This window comes from Amblyomma mixtum, chromosome 6 (assembly GCF_055824585.1).
Source record: "Amblyomma mixtum isolate Tamu chromosome 6, ASM5582458v1, whole genome shotgun sequence".
NCBI lineage: Eukaryota > Metazoa > Arthropoda > Arachnida > Ixodida > Ixodidae > Amblyomma > Amblyomma mixtum.
In genome coordinates, this window is record NC_143017.1 from 76,091,515 (window position 1) to 76,117,491 (window position 25,977).

The following is a 25,977-nucleotide window of genomic DNA, read 5'->3' on the forward strand; positions in this document are numbered from 1 at the left end:
CCCAGTCACGTTTCTCAGCATGCTGACAGCTTGGGATTCGAAGCCGCTGCAGCTGTACTCCAGGAATTTCAACTTTATTTTTAACACCCTGGTTCAACACTATAACATTGCCACTGCTGTGTGTCGCCGGCTAGGCAGAGCAGTAAGGTTAGCCGCTACAGTGGGGGCTTGAGCAGCTTCACAGTAACTTAAAGTTGCCAGAATACAATGAAATCTCGTTGGTACATAAAAAAAAAGCTCGAATGAAAGAATTATTATCAAAAAAAAAAAAAAATTTGATCCAAAATGGACCAACTCGCTCAACAGAAAGTATTACTGAACCACACATACCCCTTTCTCATGCAATAAGCCAATTTTGATATCATCACAATCAGCCTGATTACACCCGCTGCAGGGCAAAGGCCTCTCCTATGTCTCTCCAATTAGCACGGTCTTTAATCTCATCTGCCTGCCTAACTTTCTGCGCCCTTTGCTATGCTTGCCTTCTTTTGGAATCCACTCCGTAACACTTCAAATTACAGGCCCTGCCCAAACCCATTTCTTTCTGTCTATTTCAACTAAGATGTCATTAACCAGCACTTAAACCTTAACCCAATCTGCCTTCTTCCAGTCTCTTAATGTTACACCTATCATTTTCTTTCCATAGGTCGCTGCGTTGTCCATAGCTTAAGCTGAACCCTCTTTGTTAGCCGCCACGTTTCTGCCGCATAGGTGAGTACCGATAAGATACAGCTGTTGTATACTTTTCTCTTGAGGGATATTGGTAAATTGCCATTCATGGTCTGAAAGAACCTGCCATATACGCTCCACCCCTTTCTTATTCTTCTAGTTATTTCCCTCTCATGTACTGGATCAGCGGTCAGTACCTGCCCTATGTAGACATATTCACATACCACTTCTAGCACCTTGCTACCAATTGTGAACTGCTGTCGCCCTCTGCCACCTCATCCACCCAGCTGTCCATCCCTCCAGAGCTTGTAATTTCTGCCTGGACAAAGCCAACCTCGACCACATCATGTGGGGCTTTGTTCGCCACCTGCCACCAAAATCCCTGAGCATTAATTCAAAGGAGTCGTTATAGATATCTTCCAGCTTTTTTTTACATGACTCTTTTACGCCCTGATTCTGCAATGCCTACATGACTGCTGAGGTTTCAACTGAGTCAAATGTTTTCTCGTAATTATTAAAGGCTATACATAGGGGTTGGTTATATTCTGCGAATTTCTTTATCACCTGACTGATAGCGTGAATATGGTCTATTGTCGAGTATCCTTTGCGAAAGTCCAACTGTATCTTTATCTAAAATGCGAAGCTCACCCGAAAAATACTCGCACTGACCAGCAGACGAATGAAAGGGTGCTTCGTTTACGACATTCTGCCGACAATGAACGGCGGCTCAGTTCAGTTTACTGGAACCTACAGAAACTTGCCACTAAGTATTTCAAGCTCAAACATTTCCTTACAAACTGAAATAACTGAGTGACCCAAAAAAGCCCCCAATGGATTGGAAGACAAAAGGGGGGCTGACCGATGCGAGTGCCTTGCCCAGGGTGTCCCCCGTCTGCGAGGAGGACGGCGGAGGGTGTGCGGAGGAGTTGGCGGTGGCCGTGGCAGGTCCGCCTGTCGTCCGAGACGACAGGGCGTCCGCTGCCGTGGGGCCAGGAGAGGATCCCTGGTTGGTGCTGCCTACTGTGGTGCTTCCGCTGCCGGCTGCGGGCGTTGGTGCTGCCGCGGGTGCCACGGTGCCACTGTTGGTGCTGCCTGCTGCCGTGCTGCCTGCGGTGCTGCCGTTGTTGTTCTGCTGCGAAGAGTAGAGCGGGGAGGCACCGGCCCCGCGGAAGCTCGACATGGGAGGCAGGCTGGTGGGCATCAGGCCTGTGGGCTCCTGGCCTGGAGACACTGCACCATATGCCTGCACAAAAGCCACTGTCTCAGTCCACGTTCCCCCGCACCAGATCTGAACTTGGTGGGGACAGGAGTGGCTGCACAATGTTAAGCTGAAGACAAAAAAAAAAACAAAAACAGCTGGTGATTAGGATTCATTCTGTACCCACCGCAGTGGCTCAGTGGTTACAGCGCTCGGCTGCTGACCCGAAAGATGCGGGTTCAACCCCGGCCGCGGCGGTCGAATTCCAGTGGAGGCGAAATTCTAGAGGCCCGTGTACTGTGCGATGTCAGTGCACGTTAAAGAACCCCAGGTGGTCAAAATTTCAGGAGCCCTCCACTACGGCATCCCTCACAGCCTGAGTCGGTTTGGGATGTTAAATCCCAATAAACTAAACTAAACATTCATTCTGTAAACATGTCATGCAATACGCATATTTAGAGCCAAGAAACTTTCCGGACCTCACAAATATTATTGGAGCATTTCTTATAATGCTGTAAAATCCATTCACTTCTTCAAATTCGATTCAGCTTCTTCGACAGCAGGCAATGTTTATCTCAAGTAAATGAATCCATACTTCACCCACTGTACAAACTGTACAAACAAGTTATAGATCATAAAATAACCAGAGATGATATCGGATTTCTTGGTATGGTGGCCGAGGTTTAAACAACTCTTCTCTTTTGAACACCTCGAGCTTGTGTCTGCACTTTAAGAGTCAACAGCTGTCTTGTGTACCTTCACTCTGCCCCACTTCTTTTGCACTGTTAGACTACAGCTACAGCTCACCATGACTACAAGGATCGGAGCTCCATTCTGCACCCCTTAGGCACTCTACAAACTTGAACGTCAAATGGAACATTTCACAATATTTTATGTTTCGCTGCCTTTTGGTCTAGAAGGTCTCACTATATGAACACAACTGCTCGCAGGGTGGCGAAACGCCCGATCTGGCTCAAAGTGCTCAAGAGGTATATATGTGCATGGAAAACACAGCACGCCAACCAAATTTTTAGAATCTGCACCAGCTGGAAGTAAGTACAAACTATTAAGTTGAATGATCATGTGCCTAAAGTAAGAGCGTAATGAACCTGCGAGAAGACTGCTGTTGACATGACAAAAACTGCCCATATTTAGTAGGCAGAGGCCAGAAGACGATCTAGTAACTGCCAGACTGATTAATCAATTAACAGAGTAATCGGGCCTCGCTTGGAAGGAAGAAAAGGGCAATACGTAATGCACTTATTCAGCATTTAGTGGTGTCTGAAATAGAAAAGCAGCGGCCATTATTTATGCTGGCTCTGCATATGCAAATATGACACAAACTAAAGAAGATTCCCCCAAAAAGGAAATGCTTGTTTAAGGCAAGCGCACCACTCTGGAGCACCGCCAGAAAGCCAGGAAGATTATGTTCCCGATGGACGGGAGGCTTCCAAGGTGACAAAGCCTTGAAAAATTTAGTCTTGTGAAGGCAGAGCAGCCGACTCACCATTGATTCGGGAGGGAGGTGCATGGAAGAGAAGGCAGACGACGTAGAGGGCAGGTGTGAGGCCTGGTTTCCCAGGTAGGAGTATGAAGAAGGTTGCAGGCTTTGGTTTGAGGACCAAGGGTCGCCTCCGCCATGGCCCCCATCTGTAAACAGGGCCAATCACAATGCTCCATCAGTACGCCGTTTCAAAGAACTCTCGGCATGATTACGATGCTCGGCAATGCGTTGTTACAGTGAAGCTATTGGGAGGAATTTCTGTGATCAGATTAAAAAATTCTGTGGCTGTTTTAAGTATTTTTTAGTGCCAACTCAAGCATTAAAGTGGCTTCCACAGCTGGATCATGGTGGCATCGATGCTGCACTTCAGCATGGGTGGCGTGCTTACATTACGATTACAGATTATCGTACAAGAAGTTTTGTTCTACTCTCCAGACACCCACCCACTGTACGGGCTTTTACTGCACCTTTTAACTACTCATACCTCCTACACAGGCATGTGCCTGAAAGGCGTTTCAAAGTGTTTGGCGGTGTCTTACGATTGTGTGCCCCAACCACAGGACAACTACGGTTGCACGATGAATGAGATATGGGCTGTGTACCGGGGTGGTCATATGATCACACGTGAGTGTGCGTCCCACTCGACAACAACAAAGGCAGTGTGAGGCACATGCAGGGGGGTGGCCACATCATCGGTTTCGGTTATGGCCACACCATCGAATCGACACTCAGTGGTGGAATCAACAGCTGAACTGTAAAATAGCTGCGGCTGCTAAAGATAGCAAAGTAGGCCTGTTCGTGTTGTACTTGTGGCAGCACCTGTCCTTTACATCACCAGACAAATCACGAACGAGCCACTGGTGTTCAGCAACGGTTACCATTGTAATCTACATCAATATCTGTGCTTCCCTCACTTCTTGCAGTCTCCTCTACAACCTCTACTTGCTCTGAACTGAACCTCGAATTCCTGTGATAATTACCTCTAATTCATCACAGGAATTAGAGGTTAGGCAACAACTAGAGTGTGGAACCAAATTCAGTGCCCAAACACCACAGCCATTATTCACCGACATGTGTCACCAAAGCAATGAGTGCGACAGCCAATCTGCCCATTAAATCAAATTGTGAGCTGCTATTAACTAAGCACAATAAGTGTTTTACATGTACTCCCTGTGACCGCACATACAGCACAATGAACTCCAAAGCAGTAGTATGAAGCTATCAACAGCACACTGTACCGTATTTACTCGAATCTAGGCCAGCCTCGATTCTAAGCCAACACCAAAAAGTTGAAGATCAAATTTAAAAAAAAAAACTTTCCTCTAATATAAGCTGGCCGAAAATGCAATTGAGAACGACAGCAGGAACAGCATGCAAACGGGATTTACTTCTATGAACCTACTTCCGCTCACTCGTCCTTGTCATTGCTGACCTTATGTGCCCACACCACGACATGAAGAGGAAACGAGGTCAAAATGTCAACCAATGGTCGGGTGTGCTTTTATCGGCTTCAGCTACGGATAGTAATTGCTACAGTGCCGTCTTCTGCTGCGTTTCGTGACGGTGCCACCTGCATACTACATTTTTACATTTATATGCATTGTCATCGTACTTTATTAATACAACGACAAAAATCCTCGAATCTTAGCCGACCTAAGAGTTTCATATCCCGTGCTCTTAAAAAAAACTACTGGCCTGGATTCGAATAAATATGGTACTTCACGCTGTTCACCCTCTGTAGCCATTACATACTTGCAGACAAACTGAGAAACCAACACGAATTAAGAAGGAAATATGAAGGAGTCTCTCACCAATAAAATAAGGCTCCCCATAAAGACCAGGTGGCTTTGGGGAAGAGTACCTTGGGGAGTCCTGGTCAAATCCTTCTGACCCGTAAGGCTGTAAGCACAGAAGGAAAAAAAACACATCAGTGAGAAACATCACAGCTATGCACAACAACCGCCAATATAAACATCTAAAAGATGACTACAACCTTGTCATTAAAAAAACAGTAAACAAAGTTGAACGATGGTGCCGTGAGGCAAAACAGCAAGTGGAAGTTTACTTCTAACAACTGGGCTGTCATGCTACCACTGAGGTGAAGCGCTGGCTTGAGCAAGAGGGCAAGGCATCACATGGCCTGCATGTTAACGGCAGCGGAGAAACTGCTGCTGAATGTCGCAGTAGCTAAGGCATGACACTTTGTTGTGGCGCTAATGCATGATTTTGTGTGTTCATATGCAGAAGCCTACTTAACCGAGTAACTGCTCTAAGCGCGTGATGACATCAAAAAAGACGGCACTTATCTACCAGGCGATGTGGAACCTCCTGTCACCAGGGGCACATGAGGTAGCAGAGCAATGCCTCAAAACGCACATCAACTGCACTAATCCGACGGTAGCGCCGCCTCATCGTGCCCCTGGTTTCCGTACAATGTTCATTTTTCCTTTGACTGCATGTTACCCCTGCTCAATACCAAACTATCTGTGGCAGGGCATGTCAAAAATACTGGTCTTGTTCTGTTAAAACCAAAGAAGTCCAACCCGTGTTCATATAACCTAGAACCACTCTTGAGACTCATGAAGAAAGAGTTCTGCCCTTCGGTATTTGCAGACACAATTGGGCGTTTTAGATTCACACATAAACATACTGCCACTCCCCACTGGGTGATGCACATGCACTCAACATTTCACACAGTACTGACAAGTGGCAACCAGGCTGGAAGTGGCAGTTTACAGATTCAAGTGAGGCGAAGAAGACGGGGTTGAGTATGAAAGATGCAGGCTCGTCAATGGAATCTCAACTTTTCCGAAACATAATTTCAAGTGCATTACACACGTGTACAAACTCAAACGGAGAACAGAGCACACGCAAAGCTAAAGCTCAATGGCAGCATCAATACCTATATATTGATGTTCAGACTCAAGACTAGCGCCGCGCAGAAATGCATCTGAAAACTAAGACAGCATAGAGCTATACATTAGAATGCAAATTAAATGCATTATTTTACTGGTGATTTTCATGCGTGTTCTCAAATATGTCCTCGAAATGACATTTTGAGGACCACGAACCCACTTGTATGACCTGAGGACATCGTTCTGAGGACGTTTCCATGACAATCCAACTTAGGACATTATGAGGACATATTGAGGATGTTTTAGAAGCCTTGAGGACGTTTGGAACATTTGAGGACGTCCTCAGGATGTATGGTGTTGTCTGGGTATATATGCAGAACGGAACTACTTCCTCGGCGACACAGCAAAGAAAAAAAGCCGCTATTCGCTGGCCCCCTCCCTCCCAGCAACTACAAACAGGCTCGCCAGCACGCGCACAAAACCGCCAAAACTGGCAGGAGCAGCGCCAAGTTCCTCGGCGGCAAAGACGCGACGCTCCGGGGCAAAGCGCCTGGGAAAATATACACGCGAACGACCGACGGTGCCGAGAGCGCCGTAAGCACGGCCCCGGCCGCCGCCGTGGGCTCGCCCCGTTGTGTATAATAAACACGGGGCGCTCGCGCAAGTTCAGCCAGGCGACGCGCACCTACGCGGGACGCAGCGACAGTGGACGCCCTTTATAATGCCCCTACCGCGCACCCTTTCTTCGCTCGCGCCGCTCCCCAACGCGCGCGCGGCTCCCAAACACCCGCACGGGTGCAGCAGCGGCAGAACAGGCGAGCAAGACACCCGGCGCAAGCACAACATTGCCCTCTCTCTCCTCCCTAGCTAAATCACGCCTCTGCCCCCGACGGTGGATCAAAAAGATGGCCGGATCTGCCCCCAACCGCGGGGGTAGGGGCCGGAGGTCCGGAACATCCCGACTCCAGTAGCTATCTTCCGAGCGCTACGAATTCAGTGGCCGCGCAATCGTCCCTATACCAAATCAGCAGGCGCCTCGAAATCTCCAATATCGCCAAACTGGGACCAACGTTCGCGCCTGACAACATGATTATGCACATAGTTTCGTAATAAAAACAAGCAGCACGAACCAACACGCCCAAATCAAGACTGTAGTAAACGTAGTTCCCCGTCGGAAAAACGACAGCGAGGGGTAGAGAAATAAATTGAGGCAGTGCGCTCTTGTTCAAACGACACGTCACTCGGCAAAAAGAAAAGGTTGGACTGCCACGAATCACCCGAAAAACTGCGGTCTCGTACAAAACGAAAAGGGGCATGTGCGCGCTTAATGCTACGCTCCCACGAAATGACGGCACATCTAAGAAACTCTTCGCGAAACGTTTTCCTTTCTATTTCGTCTTCGCCGCAAGATAGTCCAGGTCACAGCATCTTCCCCATTATTCGAGGCAGCGGAAAGTACGACGCCTGCCGACCACACACTCCAAAGAGATACGAGTAAAAAGGGGATAATGTCCTTTAGCGCACTCCCTTTTAATCCCATATAGCCATATTCGTGTTTACAGTGCATTGCAAATATCCCAGTCAGTTCGTTTATTTTCTGTCCATCTTACTGACGACGGCATCTTTGAGCGACAACTATTAAATGTCTCAGCTGGTTTAGATTTTAGATAGGCTTCACTCAACGCTCTGCAAAAGCGAACCGCAGACGCATCCGTTTCTGTCGTACCTCCGCAAGCCCTCTTTCTAAAGGCTGTTTCGTATGATGCGATTGTAGCCGCAGCGCTGTGCGATTTCCGACATTTTGCGACAGAACGGCTCGTCGGTGTCGTCGCAAACCCTTTGCGACAGTTAGCGACATACTTTCAACGAGTTGTTCGCACTGCCGCACCCTCAGTGCGATCGTTTCGAACGGCCCAGCCGTCAACCAATAGGATTTCAAGGGAGGCTGGTTGCTCGTAGTTGCGTATCTATTAACGAACACAAAAAAGAAATCCTAATTTTTTTTTAGCGAACATACAAAATGCATGACAGCTGAATAGAATTATCACGATTATAAAATATGCGCATAATAAGGTGTTTGACATTTATATTCGCCAAAGCATTTCTCGCCTATGAAAAGCGGCTGCAATTGGCGTCGCAACGACAATGCGACTGGGCCGTATTTTATCGCGCGCGTCGCACCGTCTGAAACAGCCTTAACGACTCGGACTTGGCACAAAAAGTTCATTCCCTTCTTGCTCACGGAGAGTACACTGTCTACAGAAGACACTACAAATTTATCGAGCAACTGCAAGCCTCCAACATAAATTTCTGAGGGCGTAGTTCTCACTTTAAAACCTTCGAAACCGCGGTGCGGACATTACACGGAAAACAGCGAACGCTCTGAACACAAATATGCCTACATGGGAGTAAAAGTGAGGTCCCACTTTACTCCCTTTTTTACTCATTTCTGATTAATGCGTATAGGGTACCAGTCTGGTGGCAGCTGAGGACATTCTTACCGAGGGGGAAACTAACCAGACCTCGCTTGTGCGCAAACAATGCCCGTTCCGAAAAACCCAAGCCAAGACTCGCGATTTCTTTCTTAATAATAAGTTTTTAAAAAATCCGGAAAGCGGTTGAAGGTGAATGGGCAAACTGCGACGACATCGAGAAAATCGCTGTCACACACATAACGCCCGTCGTGTTGGCGCCAAAATCGTCGCGCAACGTTGCAAGAGCCCCGAGAGACGAGAGTCGCTAGTCTGTAGAGAGCGACAGAAAATAAAAGAAAGAAACGACTGGGAAGTGGCGATGAAGCAGAGAGAGACGAGCCATAGAGAGAGAGAGAGATTGGTGCGCTCCGAAGCCTTTGCTCTACGTCTCTTTTAACGGCGGTGGGGAGACGGGGTAGGGAAGTCGACCGAGCTGACTAAAAAAAAAAAAAAAAAGCAGAAACTAAGAGGCTTGCACCAGCTCGCGAGGAGGAGAGAGCGACAAATCCTGCGCGGGGAGCAACGAAGCAGAACCGAAACACTACGACTGCTGCTGCACCGAGAAAGAGCGGGAACATTAAAAAAAAAAAAAGGAGAAGAGTATAGCAAGCAAAATCCCAACAATGGCCGCCGCGGCGCAGGGTCTGAGCGCCGCTCGAGAATAATAATAAAAAAAGAACACAATAGAGCGGAAAAGCCCGACGCAATCGAGGCAGCCAGAGCGCGGCGGCGCTCGGGGCGAGCGAGTGAGCAAGCGGGTACGACGACGACAACGAGCGACGTGACGACTCTTCCGAACGAAACGACACGGCGATGATGAGCGCCGCTCTCTCCTCGGCCGCCGCCGCCGGAATCGTAGACGACGACACGGAACAGAGCGGGGCCTTTGTAGTCGCAGCGCCCCGCGTAGGGCCGGAAAGCGACACACACAGGCGACGCGCAGCGCGATTCATTGAGGGCGCGCGCGCGCACACACATACACACGAACCGCCATCTTCTCGAGTCGACGGCGATGAAATGGCACGGGGAAAAGAGCGAGCTGCTGCCGAGACGCAGCAAACGACCCCTTAGGATGAGGACGCCGCACTTCTATACCAGAATAAGGAACGGAAACGAGCGCTTCTTTTTTTCTTGCCACTGCACTCTGTTAGTATGGGGCTACAGTCGTCGCCAAATGCTGTTCCCGAGATATCCTGCACTGCGCTCATCCCACGTTTTGCGCCACATTCCCTGCGAAAATAAATTCTTTCAGCGCGTCAATCTATACACAAGCATCAGGGCGTAACGCAAGGCATCCACGTGGCAACGCGGTGAAACCACGACGCAGGGCGTGCCGCCAAGCGAACGGCTGAATCTCTTACTTTCACATGGGCCACAAAACGTGCACGTACAAGTGCGTAAGCGACATATGAGCGTCGTATCTCGCCAGTCTGATGGACTAAGTATGAATAGCAAGGCGCTGCACGAGCCACCGAGGACGGAGTATCCGGTCCTACTAGCCTGGCTGCATAGCATTCAAACCGGCCAACAGGCGCTAACACGGGCTAACCTCGTGAAAAGGAGAAATCCCTCGTCGGCTGCGACCACACAGTGCCGCAAAACACAAGTCACGCGCAACAGAAAGCAAAAAAAAAAATACAAAACAAAAAAAGGCCTCGTACTCTCTACGAGCCAGCAAGCTCGCTGCCTCCCTGTAGATAAAAGAGAGGCAAAGCGCGCGCATCCCGAAACACACAGTCGGGACACGCCAAGCGGCAAAAGAGGAGGCGCTCGGCGGCTTGTTATGCGCCGGGCCCGGGATCCCCTCGACCGGGAGGCGGCGCGAAGAACGGATTCGATTTCCAATTCAGCGCGGGGGGCGCAAAGTGCGCGGGCACCTTTTTGCTCCCATCTCCTCCCTCGCCGACTTGGCTTCTTCCCCTTCGCGCTGCGAGAGGGCCGCGCCAAAAGAAGAAGCTTCTCGGCCGCGGCTTCAGGGACGGCGGGATCCACCCGCACGCGTCCGATCGAAGCGGCCTTCCCTGGGCGCGCGAGAAAGCTAGACGCGCGCACGCACCCCTGGCCCGACTCGGCGCAACGGAGCTCCTCGGGGACCCTCAAGAAGAAGCCGCCGCTGGGAACGAGAGCGCACCTCCTCGCCCATCTCATCGACGCGAACAAAACGGGCCGAAGAGGATGGTAAAAAAGAGAATGCAAGCGCGAGAGGAATAGAAGGCGAGAAAAAAGAAGCACCGTTCAACGCTGGCGTCCAAGGTTTCAAGCGCCCACCCCGTTAAAAGAATCGGAATGTCCGGAAGCGTACTCCGCGGATTCGGAGACTCTGCCGAGGCCAGGCCACGAAGCCAAGTCAGAGCATGGGGCTTCGCGGTGCGGTTGCTCGACAGCCGGTCGTGCAAGTGGACAGACAACCCACGCTTAGGTCCTGTTCTTTACGCGCCCGTAATCTAAAGGCGTAATCAACGTCCATAAAGTAAAAGAGGAGAGGGGGGGGGGGTAGAGAGAGAGAGGCGTTGACCGCGGAGTGGGGACAGACAAGAACACTGTCGAGAACCCGAAACGAAGCCCCTGCATCGACCACACGGTCACTAATATTGTCGCGTACACCAGTCACTGGCAATAAATATCCGTGTAACAAACAGGACACGAACCGAACATCACAAGACCAGCTACATGGTTATCTACAAGACACAACACAGCAGACGACAATAATAACGCCACGATGAAAGCCAAGTGGGCTGAGTAAAATCCGCAACGGGAAACATGCCACGCGCTACATAACACTTCACACATATGCCGAACGAAGAAAGCAGGCAGCCTAGGAACAGCGATGGAAGGCAGATGTGAGGGAAAAGGCTGACCTTTAAGCCGCCCCGAGAAAAATCAGTCGCTTCCAAAACGAGAGCCTCACGAGAGAGAAAGTGACTCGCACGCTTAGGTGCAAAATACGCCGCGACCAACATCGAGAAGAACTGCGAAGGGTGGCAGGCTCCAGAGAAAACGGGCGCGAAAACGGGCCGAGCTCCGGTCATCACCATAAACTAACGCGCCCACGCACAACACACAGAAGCGAAGAAAAGGCATCTCCACCGGCGCGAAAAGAGAGAGCGCGCCAAAAGAAGGCCGCCGCTGGCGTTTTCGGCGCTAAAACAAAACCGCGCCTCGCCCGAATACCGTGCAGCACCGTTGCAGCAAGCGAGAAGGTGAGCTAGCGCCACGTGCTAATCGGAGGCCACAACGCTTCTGCAAGCGAGTACGTAACAGCAGTTCGCGATTCCTCGGTCCCGTCAGCCGGCTAACCAGACCACAACGCCACGTGAGTTACGGTAGGGCCTTCCTGAGGAGCTAAAGAGGTTCATGAAGCAGCGTTTCACGAATGCGCGCGAGCAGCAACAAAAAGGCACGCTGCACGCATTTTCAGACAGGCGGAGGAGAGAGAGTACGCACAGCGCAAAGGAACCGGTGGCGCACCAATGACCGCAGGGGGCTTCCTCCCTCCCCCGCTTCCGCTTGATTCGATCCCAATCCCAACCGAGCAAGCGCGCTTTTTTCGCCGCCTTTGACAATTTCTTTCTTCTTTTTTTGCTTCCCTCACAAACGGCGGACGCCTCTCTTTTGTGCGCGCGCTCAAGCCGCCGCCGACTCAACGCCGCCGTTCCACCAACCTTTCATCTTCGCTCGGCTCGCTTGCTTCCTTACACTTTTTTCTCTTTCACGGCGAGCTCTTTTTGCGACCAGCGCCGTCCTTCGACTGTGCCCGAGTGTTCCTTTCGTGCCTCGCTTTGAGCCTCTGTCTCCGACGAGACTTTTACCCCGGCTTCGCTCCACCGACTAGGAGACTTATTAGAGACTTTGTAGATAGAATAAGGGTACTCTCTCGGATAGGGGGGCGCGCCAGTGAGTATGCGCAGTGTTAATAATACCGCCCCTCGCATTGTTGTCCTGCGCACGAGCACTGGTGCACCGCTGCCCCCCCCCCCCTTTCCCTAATCGTCAGGGTCCCCAATTCTAAAACTCCCTATTTTGGAGCGACCGCTCGTTCAAAAGTACCGCAAAATCAGCCGTCCTCTTTCTGAAAACGTCACAAGTCGGCAGTGCTTGCCCTGAAGTTTCACTCAGCTTGTAGTGACGTTACGATCGTCAAGGTCCAAGCAAATACGTACCAAAAACGTAGCAAGCTTCCTACTCTCGACTGCATCCGGTCCCCGAAAGACAGAACAGAGAGAGAAGGCCAGCTCGCCCTCTCGCGATTCATGCGCTGCCCGCACCGTCCATCTCGACGCCCAAATTGAATTTATCGGCAATGCTTTCCGCGTTGCCCTCCGAAGAGCGGCGCTCGGACAGCAGATTGTTTCGCCATTTGAAAGAGGCCGGCGGGAAGGGATGAGGGGGAATGGCTTTACAAAATATCCAGAAAGAAAAAAAAATGCGACGCGAAGTAGATCCGCTGCCTTGGTCCGCTCGGCTATTTCATATACATGGCCATTAAATAGACGTTCCACCTTCGGCGATTAGTTCGGGGGCTATATACAAACCCGGCGACAGCTCGAACCTATGAGGATACGCAGATCGATAGATCACGTCTGACACGAGGGACATAAAAATAAAGTGTCAAAAGCTGGAAGCGAGGGGAAAAAAAATAAAAAAAAGAGAAAGGGAGAATGAGGGCCGAACGACCGCTGACACAACAATTCCCTTCAGCGGCCGCCTGGAGCAATACAGCTTATGTAAGGAAGCGTTTACATAAGGACATGTAGTACCTGTGGCACACGCATATGAGTTTTGGAGCTACAGCGTCGATACTGCACACCGCAAGGCCTACATGAATGCCTGTTAAGGGCACAGGGTAAGGGAAAATTAGAAAAAAAATAGTTTTTTTGTTCTTTTGAAATTTGAGAAGTTCCATTCTTTCTACACATGTTCCATGATCGCACTTTCCTCAGAAAGCCATATTTCGGGCTAAAAAACGCTTTTTCCGAAACCAAGTAGTCAGCGGCCACGGCCCCTTTCCGGATATCCTCCGCGTTTATCGCCAATTTTTTCAACCAAAAAGTCCACCACCTGATTTGAAAGCTTGTCTGAAATCAGCTACATATAAAAAATTGTTTGCCAACAATTGTTCAGCTCTCTTTTTTAGCCAAGATAATCCTGAGACGCTGCGCACGTTTTTTCCACGTTTCTGCAACTTTCATGCAGCTGCGTACGAGTGCTTTCCCTGCCGATGAGTATTGTACTTTGTGCCGGTGTTGGTTGTTGTTGACAAGAGGAGATGCCTAGAGCAAAGAACGCCTTCGGCAGGCGCGAATTTCACGGCAATCGTTACACTCATCGTGCAAAATCAAAAGGATGTCCACGCCCTAATGAGACGCCGAACGCCAAACGCGCCAGCTCCTCGACATCGAAGCTTTCAAGATTTTCTCTGTGCTTCCAGGAAGAGGATGTGCTACAGAGCAGCAGCGAATATGCCTTAATGAACATGGATGGCATTTGTGCCGCAATTACACACAGTTGTGTGTGTAGACAGTGCGGTGGAAGTGTTGAGCTCACCAAAATTCTGACAAAGCACGTGTTTGTTAGGCTTCAAAGCACTGGACGCTGTTATTTCATTTAATGATGGTAGCATCGCATGGGCGAACGTTCTGAAGGCGTGTGGATTGAACCCAGGGCGCAGAACCATCGAGTGGCTGAGGGAAGCTGACCACAAGCGTATGTACTTTGCGGACTGAGCAACACGACAGCTGACAAAAGAGGCCCGGCAAGCAAAATTACAAGCCCAAACGCTAAACATTGACTGCGACAGTGATTACGAAGTAGGGGGCTATTAAACCAATGGCTATGAATGTGTTTGTTCGAATAAAAAATTGTTTTTCACATCTTTTTTCACTTTAGGCTCAATTATCTCGAAACAGTGTTTTTTCTTACAAAGGTACCATTATTTCCAATGTCTTTCAAGACAGATAGCTGATTTTCTTTTGCAACCATCTACATAAGTGTTGGCAACTACTGAACTAGAATTAAGCAATTTCACTCAGTAGTTTTTCCGTTATGAATTTTCAAATGTGAAAAGAAAGCCGAAATTTATGTACTACAGTTAGAAATTTCATTAAAAATAAAATGTTCAACACATTTTAATTATTCTAGTTCAGTAAAAAGAGCGCAAAATTTGGAACAAAATGATATATATATTACCAGGGTACACCTATTAGTTGGCGAGAAACATGTACCTCAACATGCCCTAAAATGCATGGGAAGTATAGGGCTTACCCTGTGCCCTTAAATTCGATTAGCGCCATTAACGTACGCAGTATACTGAGGGGTCCAAAAGAATGACGTCGTGCGAACTCTGCCTGAGGAGAAAAATAAGAAATAAGCATCAATATATTCATCACCGTAAGCAGACGTCGCTGAATCTCGCGCTACACACTGTGCTTAACATCCAGTGAGTTTATATTCTTCAACACAAGCTTACCACAACCGAATGTTCTGAGTAGATTGGAACAAACGTCAGCTGTACGTCAGTGCTCGAGCGGAGTGCGTATGTTCGTCGCAACGACTGTCCAACACCAAACGCGAAAGAAAAAAAATGGTCCCCGATGCGCGAAGTCATATATTTTTATCCTTTCTTTTATTCATCTCCAGAGTTGTAGTGGCCACTCTGCCTTCACCCTCCCGCCCGGTAACAAGGAAACGCCCAGAAAAGGGCAGTTCGCGTGTCATCGAACCCAGTTCCGAAACGGCCGACTCCAGGTAGGTACGCCGCGGCGTTTCGAGACCATGAGTACAAAAAAAAAAAAAAGAAAAATTAAAGATCAGAAGAAAAACGGGACCCGGGAAAACGAATCCGACGTGACTCGAGCACTGCTTATGCGGGGGTCGTCGCGTCCGGTGACACGAGGGAAATCGTACGGAATGAACGAACTCGGGTAAGTTCATCTCGGCGAGCGGCGGTGCCTCTTTTTCAGGCGCCACAAAGCGGCAAACCACCGCGGACAACGGGAGAAAGATTCGCTACCGGTTTCACGAGTGAAACTCGCAAGGTTCCGATACTCACGGGGTGGGGAGTTCGCACTCCTCTGCATCCCTCGAGAGGACGGGAAGGTCAGAGGGGTATAGTAGCATCGTCGGGGAGGGGGGGTCGCCAGGCAGGCGAGACCGGAGTGGATTTTTTTCTTTCATATATTTTTGCGAAGAGCAATACAAAATGAATACGAAACCGCTTCTTCAAGTGCGGATGCCTTCAACATGGCAAAGAAGAAAAAAAAATCCCAGGGAAAGAGGGGGAGGGGGGGGGGGTGAGAGGTGTCTCCAGAGCACGCTCGAGTTGCGTCCATGTTGTAAAACACCTCCGAGAAAGCGCGGATAATAGAATGCTCGACGCGAAATGGCAAAAGGGCGAGTGTGGCGTGCGCGAGGAACACACCGAAAAGTAAAGAGAAGAGGTGAGATTGTTCGGGAGGAAATGGACTAGAAGAGAAGGAAATGCGCGCCGCCGTTTCACGCGGTTTCTTGGCGCTTCGATGCGCTTACTCCTCCTCCTTCGTGCATCTTCGATGCACAAATAATGGCTTTTGAGGCAGGCCAGAGGAAACGAAAAGACGACGCTGAAAGCAGGGTGAGCGGCGCTACGCGGGTTCTTATAAATCCGCCGCGGAAGTCCACGGAATCGGAGGAGATGGCAACGGTCGGCGACTTGGAAGCACCAGGACGGGGGGAAGGAAAGGCGAATCTCTCCGCAGTACGAACTGTTTGAAAAAGTACAAGACCCGGCGGAAGATGTACCGCGAGGGGCGACACTAGATTCCCCGACCACTGCTGAAATCGCTCTCGCTTACGAAATGATATGCTGGGTTTAACGTCCCAAAGCGACTCGGGCTATGAGTGACGGCGTTAGTGGAGGGCGCCGGACAATTTCGACCACCTGGGGTTCTTTAACGTGTATTGAAATCGATCAGTACGCGGGTCTCTAAGAATTTCGACGCCATCGAAATGCGACCGCCGCGGCCGGGATCTAACTCACGTCTTTGGGGTAAGCAGCCGAACACTATAACCCATTGAGCCACCGCGGCGGCTGCTTACGAGATGAGATATCACAAGTGGCCATGAGATATCACAAGTGGCCACTAATCCACGAACAGGAGCTTCAGAGTTACGGCAGTACACAGCAAAGACCACAGCGAGCCGAGCTATGAAGGTGGAGAAGGTTTTTAACCTACTAAGTCCCATTAGCCCTATTTTGTTATAAGCGAACAGCAAGGGTGCTGTAACTAAAGCAGATATGGTATGGTATGGTATGGTATGGTATGGTATGGTATGGTATGGTATGGTATGGTATGGTACGGTATGGTACGGTATGGTACGGTATGGAACGATATGGCGTGAACCCCACATCGCGATGTCAGGTCCCGGAGCTGCACCACACGAGCTGAGAGAGAAACCATAGAGGCCCGCATGGTTTCGACCATTTGGAGTTCTTTAAAACGCACTCGCATTGCACAGAACCCAACGTAAAGTTTGTGTTTCGGCTCCATCGAAACACGGGCGAGGCGTGATTTTAATCCCGCGGCCCTGGACTGAACAGCCGGAAGCCATATGACCGAAAAGCCTACTCAACGAAAACGGCGCGAGCGGGAGGAGAGAGAGAGGGACGCTGCAAACCACTGCCCAAACCGCCTTCACCTTGACAGCGCCCTCAGAACGATCTCGACGTGTCCCGAAAGCTGCACGTGCGTGTACTACGGCGCCTAGACAACCCGCCGACGCACCTAATTGCTTCCGTTACGCACGTCGCCCATTCAGCGCCCCGGAGAGAGAGTGCCAAACGGGTCGCGCGTAGCACGATCGACGCGACGGGTCCCTTGGCACAGTGTCGCGGCGCGGCCCACGCGGTGGCGAATTCCTTGGCGCGCGCTTCGGGCCCGCCGGTTTCTGACGCGCCGTCCGCGCCGCTAAAAGCCAGCCGCCCCGACGATGACGCGCCGATAAAGACGCGGTGACACACGCGGAGGGACACACAGGCGCACTTCGCAAGCGTAGTGGCGGCGGCTACCACCACAGCTACACGGACCAGCGTGGGAAGAGAGGCAGGATTCCACCGAAGACAGGGCCGCGCAGCCGGCGCCTAATCTGGGGCGCTGACTGCGACGCCTATTACAGGAAACACTGAAGGAAGTACTGAGCCGGAGTACCCGGATTCGAACTCGACCGCGGCGGCCGCGTTTCGATGGAGGCGAAACGCAAGAGGCGCCCGTGTGCTGTGCGATGTCAGTGCACGTTACAGATCCCCAGGTGGTCGAAATTGTTCCGGAGCCCTCCTCTACGGCACCTCTTCTTCTCTTCTTTCGCTCCTACCTTCCTCACTTCCCTTACGGCGCGTTTCAGATGTCCGCCGATATACGTGAGACAGATACTGCGCCATTTCCTTTCCTCAAAAACCAATTTACCAAGGCACAGAAAAATCATCTCCAGCTGGCCACCTTTAGCCTCTTTAACTGGAGGACGAACGATCAACCGGGGAGAAGGCGATATACGAGTACGCCCTTCTCAGCCCAGACACTGCCTTGAAATGCGAAAAAAAAATCAGAAAAAATTAACAAGCACAAGGCTCAAGGAATGTTCTATTAAGCGGGACCCCCTCCTGAAGCGGGACCACCCCAACTAGGGATAGGGAAGCGACTACAACGAGGCGACTCACGCTGTCAATGAGCCAGGCGTAAACGCGCTCCCAATTCAGATGCCCTTTGCAGCTTCGTCAAAGTTCCCTTTAAAAGGCCGTTGTTAAGAAACAGGCCAGAGTTACACTGATGTGTGAAGGGAACCGTGAAGGAAAAAGCCGAGTAGTAAGGTATACATACTTTCAGAAACAGATCGCGCGGCACCACCAGTTCACCTCTAACGCCGATCAAGCTTTCATGCGCAGCAAACAAGCCTTCTGCGCATTTCCACAGCGGAGACCTGCACTGTTCACAAAAGGGCACTGCTTACGTCACGAACTCGGCTTCTCAAACACCACGCTGCGAGACGTGAGCCAAGAGAGAGAAGGGTGCGAAATGTCAGTTAGTCATTAAATACCAAGGAAGGATGGATTGGAGGTCGACGGCGAAGGGGGACTTGTTTATGGCCGCTTCGCATTGAACTAAGCTTACTCTTGCAAGGCGTGCAGTCTGTGCCTCGCGAACAAGTTCGCAAGCTGGTAATCGCCGCAAACCAGACGCGCGTCGCCGAGCGGACGAGCCGAAGGCGCGAACCTCTTGGAGATTAAAAAAAATAAACATAACCCTCGCAGGCGAGCCGATCCAGCGCTGTGACCGGGCGTCAACGAGCGGGCAACAATAATGCGCGCGACGGCAGTTCCAGCTAAAGTTCAGCTGGCGCGAAAAAGGCGCGCGTAACGCGGCGCACCTGTCACCAGAAGGCAGCACAATGCAGCGCCGCGCGGCCCCGACCGAGGGCTCGCCGACTCCGGGCGCGGAATACCGCGGCAGCTTCCGTTGCGTGGGCTTCGAAGTCGCCAGACACGCCGGGCTGAAAGCAGGTTTCCAAGCACTGAAAACGACGGGGTTCGGCCGGACGACGAGGTGGGCTCGCGACACGCGACGGACGATCGCGTCGAAGCTCTTCATCGCGCGACGGCTGGGACCCGGAGCGCGCCAGAACGGAGAATGCCTGCCACGTCGCAGTGCCGGCGACCAGGCGCCGCCATGTTAGCCAAGGCAGAGACCGAGATTGCGAAAACAAGTGCGTGTCCATTAAACCGTAGAAAACCTTACACTGCAGATCCTACAACTTAAATAGTCACATATAAGACTCAACTCAAATTCATCCCAGCAAAGCCGAGCCGAGGGAGAGCACAGGCTATAGAGCCGCCAGTTACGCATGCGCGTTCGCGGCTCGTTTTCGCATCTATGCGTAGTTCTGCGTCGAATTAAAGAACCTTCGACGCGAGGGAGTTTGTAGGAGAAGGCAAGCAGCCAGAGAGAATCTGACACCAAACGGTCCACGGTGGTACGCACCTTGGCAGGCGCAGGGGCTCACAGCCCCATTGTCAGCGCCGGACGGCTCGGGGTTCGCCTCTCCTCCCGTCCGCGAGGAGGTCACCGACACAGAAAAATTCACTCCACAGGTCCAGGCGTTCCGCACACCGACGCGTACTCGCCAGTGGCTGCTGCCACACACAGCTCGGGAGCCCGCACGAGACAGAGGCCTATAGTGAACCCGTTTGGAAGCGTTATGGCTGCGCAGATACGCGCTGCTTCGATTGTGACACACGCCGCGCGCAACGCAGGCACGTCTGATCGACAAAAAGCGCCACCGCGCGGTGTCGAAAAAGTCAGAAGCGAACGAGAAGGAGGCAAAATAAGACGCACAAAAGAATGAAACCCGGAGGGGCGATAAATGCCAGGCAGAAGGAGGAGGCTGAAGAGCAGACGACAGAACAAGCGCGGGGGGAAGAATAGGACGAAAGGCTTTCGCAAACGCGTAGAGCGCGAAAAAGAAAGAAAAAAAAAAGCGGCGCGCCTGGCGCGTTAATTTATGGGCTCCGAAGAAGGCAAGCGAAACAAACAGACCGGAGGCGAATTAAATTCTCAACGCGCAGAGTCGTGACTCAAAAGCCGGCGGTTAGAGCGGCGACAGCGAGCGCGCGCGAGACGACAATGCCGTGGGCGGAACAAAAACAAATCTCGAAGGATGACTGAACCGCCATTTTCACGCGAAGCTGCTTGCTGCTGCTGCTACAGCAAAACTCGAGAAGCACACACACATAAAGAAGCTCGTGAAAAGAAGCTCGAACAAGGGATGCGACGAAACAGGTGAGGCAGGCGTGAACCGCTTGAAAATGTTGTGCTATGGACGCTTTGCCGCTCGACCGGGGTTTTACTCACTTCTTCCGCGTTCGAAACTGTGTCGCCTCGGCCGCGATGGAGTTTACGGTTTGGTTTATGCAGGGAGGGGGGGGGGGGGGGGGGGGGGGTCTATGAGGGACGCTGGGCTCCGGAAATTTCGACGCCCTGGAGTTCTTCAAAAATGCACTGACATCGCACAGTACACGGGCCTCTGGATTTTCGCCTCCATCGAAGTTCGACCGCCGCGGCCGGGATCCAAACCGCGTCTTTCGGGTCAGCAGCCGAGCATCATAACCACTATTCCGAATGCACAGCCATTGTCAAAAATCTACAGTCCACCTGGTTTCTTTCTGGGGCCACGCAGAGCGACTCGCTTTATACATAATGAACGTTGCGAATCTTACGAAGGTGCAACGAAATTTCGTCTCTCCTACCCTACGAAGTTCAGGACTTCCAAGGGTGCTGACAGCCTCACTACGCGCCTTCAAAAGCGCTCGGGCTGCGTTTTTTTTGACAAGGACTGCAGGTTAACACCGTAACGCAGCAATGTCGTAACAAACGATCCATGCCAAGCACTTCGTAAGAAGATGCGCATCCTTCGAACAACGTGAACTTTGACTGCACGTCGTACGTCTTAATATGGGCGAAACGAGGGACCGTCCGGCTTTTCGCGTATGTCCGACTCTTTTGAGTAGAGTTCGTAGAAGCACAAATTCTCGCAAATCATTTTCGACAACGCGCGTACGGAGAACATAGAAACTTCTTAACGCCATAGTTTCGAAATCAATACCCGACGACGACTGCTGCGAGGACGAACAACCGCTCCACTAGAAGAAGCGGTACAGGGGATTACCGGTCTATATAGTAAGTCAAGGCCAGGACACTGGAGTACGCCCTTGTCGGACCCACTTCTCCCCATTTTACTTCCGCCGTTCGGAGTAAATGGCTCAAACGTAAGTTTCGGCGACTGCCTTTACAGAAGGGAGTCGACGGATGCAGCTTTTAGTAAGGGAAACATCCCGGGTGTGCCCTGTCAAACGGCGGCGAGCCCCGTTTCCGCGAAACGGCAGGAGAGGACCAAAAAGGCGCGCGCGCTGGAAGACGAGCTCTCCCCGGCCGCCGTTCGAAGGCCCAAGCTGCCGCTCGTTCGCGAGTCATCCGTCAAGCAGGCTTCCCCTCGGAGCAAGAAGAAGAGGAGGGAGCTCCCCTCTTCGCCTTCTGGTTGCTCTTCTTTTTCTGTCTTCCTTTATCCTCCTCCTCATGAAACACTGTGCGACGCGCCCGTCGTACGCTCGTCGACTTTACGGAAGGTTTGCTTTTTCGGGGGCTTGGATCGAGCGAGGAGAGAGAAAAAACGAAACAAGAGGGGGGGAAGCCTGGCTTCGTTCGCTGTGAAGTGCATCATTGGCTCTCGATCACTTTAAATCTCGTTTGGCGTCGGCGTGAAGTCCCCCCCCCCCCCCCCAACTCGTCCTTCGCGCAACGTTCTCGCTTTTTTTTCTGCCGGTGCGCACCGTCCACCCGGCGCTAGCCAGGCAGCAGCAACGGGACGCGAATGAAGTGGTTCTTTGTGTATCTTTGTTTCGGCACCCTTAAAAATACAAAAAGGACGAAAAAAAAAGGCAAGCAGGGAAAACGGCCCAGAGAGGATATGGGCACAGTTGACTTTTTTGCTACTTAGCGCTGTCCGCTCTTCATGCGCTTGAAACGCGAACGCGCGTGGGCAAGGACGAGAACCTCGAAAAGTTGGCTCCGGTGCAATTTTCTTTTTTTTTACGCAGTTTTGCAGACAACTGACCCGTCAGTCACCCGCCACCCCAACGCTGCCTGTCAGCACCTATGGCTAAGGTGTGCACCCTCCACGAAGAAAAGAAAAAAAGCACTGCCTGTTCCTCGTCCCTCCTGTATTTTCTTTTGTGTGTTGTTTGAAGCGATAGCTGTGAAACGAGATACAGCACGTAAAAAAAGATAAAAACTCAGTGCGTCGGCGCAAAGAGGAACGGCTGAGCGGTGTGCATCGATTTGGGAAACTGCACGACGGGGTCGGGTGATTAATGCGCGAATGAAGAGGTTGCAGCGCGAAGAGTTTCTCGCCAATTCGCTCTTATACGTTCTTATATGCCAAACCACGGGGCCTTCCGGGTTCTGTGCACAACGACCAAAGGGACGGAGATATGCGGCCGTCGGAAGTTGGAGACAGGAGAGGGCGTTTGCGCACGGTTAGCTCGCAGTCATCAACGGTGCATCTCACAGCACCACGGAGATGCGTTTGAAGCTCGAGATTCTCGCACAAAAAGCGACATCACAAATGCGCAACCTGCGCGTTGCTTGTTTCGCAGTGTTGCGGACCGTGAACCGCTTTCTAGCCTCCACACAGCCTTGGGACAACGCCCCGAAACAAACGCCGGGGAAAAACGACTCGAAACGACAGCCAACATAGCTCTCGTAAGAGCACGGCCAACGAATACCGACGGCCCAGACTCAAATGCGAGCAAACAAAATCCGTCGAACCGAGAAATCCCCCGAAATCTCGGAAGCGAGGTTTCCATTAGCCGCCATCGGTGGACGTGGCGAGACTGAGGCAGCGAGCCGCTGATGCGATACCGGTAGGCCGGCTTTGCAGGTAATCCCGGCGAGACTACCCAGCGCTATAGGACCCCGGGACCAGGCAGCGGCGGATGGAGCAAATGAGCTGTCGATGATGATAACCTGATACGCACGGAGAAGGGACCGGAAGGAAGGAGAGGATGAACGGCGTGGGGGAGGGGGACGCGAAGGAACAACGCGGCCACCCTGCGAACGCCACCATTTCCTTTCCGTTTTGTGTCCCCCTCGCTCGGCTTTTCCCAGAAGCGAAGACTGGAGGGTGGGATGAGGAGGCCAGTAACGGGGACGCCTGAACTCGGGAAAGGAAAAGCAAAGGCACGGGAGGTTCCCGAAAAGAACGTGGCGGTCGCCGCTGCTTAATGCCGAAGCAGTTCACTGTCCCATGACTACTTTGTCGTCACCTCGCTCGCTCGACGTACACTGGGCATGCGAAGACGAATCTACGGGACACCCACACCGGCCTACAACAAACCGTACAAATTAGCCGAGATCGTAATACGCCACTTCTAATGACAGAAAGAATGACACATGAGCGACCATGGCCTATGAAAAAGGCTGTCGCAGAGTACGGACCGTGAAGCATTCTTCGCCTGCATGCAGCCACCGGGCGGTCGTTGTGCAATGCTGCATCACGTGTGAATAAATCATTGAAATGTAACTACAGCAACACAGCGCGGGCAGAGACGCCGTACATGTACGACCGCGACTTTGACAAAGCGGGGACCATCGGGTGTCGAGACATTCCAGGCATACTTCGAACTAAGAACACGCAGTTCCGTGTCTCTTTCTCAGCAGTCGACTCGACAAACAGAATTTATAAGGGAGTCCTAATCTAAACGTAAAACGACCTCGTGTGGCGGCCACGGTGGGGTTTCGCCTCGACTTCCCGCAGATTCCACCGAAAGCCTCAGAACCGGAGGGGGGGGGGGGGGGGGACAATTTGAGAAATTCCTCCCTGCGTCTGACATATACACATAGAGAGCGCAGAGAACACAACGACTGAAAAAGAAGAAACGGGGGTGCGAAAACGGCTTCGCCGCCTGGAAACTATACCACAACCACACGAAGACGACGACGGGACGAAAAGGTACTGGTTTCACCGTCCCGATTTCCTGCCGGTAGGCTAGCGCGGGCCACATACCACGACCAGTGCAGCAGCGACGACGGAGCGAGCACACCGCCTCCCCCCAAATCTTTCAAAAAGCTCGACCACGGGAAAACAAAAAAAAGGAGCCCAACACCACACAAACTGAAAGCGCGCCGCCAGAATGTTGACAGTGTCCACACGTCTCCACGAAAGACGCAAAAAAGAAGTAAACATGACCAGGGAGCAGGAAAGAATAGCAGGGCAGGCCACAGCGCGCTGAAAAGGGGACTCCCCCTTCCTTCCTCGTCCTTTCGACGGGCCTTCTAATTAATAATCCCGGGGACAAACAAGAGCAACGACACCACGTGCAAGGTCACCAGCGCGTCGGCCAGTGGCGGCAGAACGACGACCCAAGCTGCAGGTGCGCCGAGAGGGGGGGGGGGGGGGGGGGGGGGGGGGGGGGGGCTAGCGCGTCTTTTCGGGCCGGCCGACCAGTTTGCACCTGCGGCGGCGACAACCGACGCGTTCGGTTTCAACCGCGTCCTCCTCCCTCCACAGGCATGCTCCCACAGAGAGGGAGGAGAGCCCTCGAACGCTGCTGCCTACCCGCTCGTGTCCGGCCAGGCGTGGTGAACCGTGCATTTTGGGAGCGACCAAACAACGCGGCTTGAAAGCGGCCTGGTTGGCGGCAGTGCTGCCGCCGTCCGTCCCGCAGAGCGAGCCGCGTTGTTGCTGCATGCAGCTGACAACGGCGCGCGGAGGAGCGGGACCGTGGCACGATCCACAGCGCGCAGAGAGGAACAGAGGCTAGTACAAAACGGCTACTCGGAGCCGTAGAACATCGCACAAAAAAGAGAGCGGCTTCTCTCTCGATGTGCAGACACATCGCACGCAAGAGACCACGACCATTATTCAGCAGCGAAGGTTTCGCTTTGCATCAAAGGAACACGCAGGAACGTTAGCCCATCAGTTACTAAGAACCGCTTGGACACAGAACGGGCACGGCAGTATTAAACTGCCCGATTGGTGCTGTCACCAGAGTACGAGAGCTGGCACCAGACTTGCCAGCGAACACAAAGCGTCACATCCAGCAACATTGTCGCAACGTGCAGCTATTTAAAAATCTCCAGCAGCGAGCACACAGAGGGGACAGCGCCCGAAATGCCGGTTGTGCAAACGGGAAAAGGGGGACAAAAGCGACACAGCTTAACCGCGTGCCAAAACCACGCCGTTTCTGTGGATACATCACGAAGCCCAGTGCTAACTAGGGGAGGAGGCGCGGGCAGTTCAAAGAGCGCGCAGCAGTTTCGCACAAACGAACTAGTCGACGCCGCTAGTTAGGGCTCGTGGTGGCAACGCCAGAGTCGAAAAAAACAAATCAGCATCATCAATGCGGGGCCGCTCAAGCGTCAGAAAAACTCAAAACAAAGAAAAGGAAAGCTGGCGCCGCGATAATAATGGAGAACAGTAAGGAAAGAGAGAGAGAGAGAGCTCTCCCAAAACAGCGACGCAAGCCAAACAACGGCACACAGAGACAACGGGTCGTGACGCAACGGGTGCGGATTGTCCCGCGTTGCATCGCACAGGAGCAGCACGGTGCCCGTTCTCGGAGAGCGGGCAGGGGGGGGGGGGGGGGGGGGGTCGCGTGACCGGCTCCGTCACAATTCATCGGTCTCACCGCGACAGTCCCCTACACAGTGGAGCGCGACGGCCAAGAAAAGCGCCGAGCGCTGTCCTCCTTTGAGA

General features: G+C 52.0%; 1 protein-coding gene across 8 annotated transcripts in view; it reads right to left on the reverse strand.

The window, feature by feature from the left end:
• Positions 1-25,977, reverse strand: part of da (transcription factor daughterless) — a 146,132-nt gene that overhangs the window by 21,914 nt on the left and 98,241 nt on the right. For all 8 annotated transcript variants that reach the window (XM_089548206.1, XM_089548211.1, XM_089548210.1 and 5 more), the window contains 3 exons: positions 5,183-5,270; positions 3,375-3,517; positions 1,529-1,912 (listed from right to left, as the gene is read on the reverse strand). In XM_089548206.1, the coding sequence (XP_089404332.1) occupies positions 1,529-1,912; positions 3,375-3,517; positions 5,183-5,270 (615 nt within the window). The remainder of the gene's footprint in view (positions 1-1,528; positions 1,913-3,374; positions 3,518-5,182; positions 5,271-25,977) is intronic.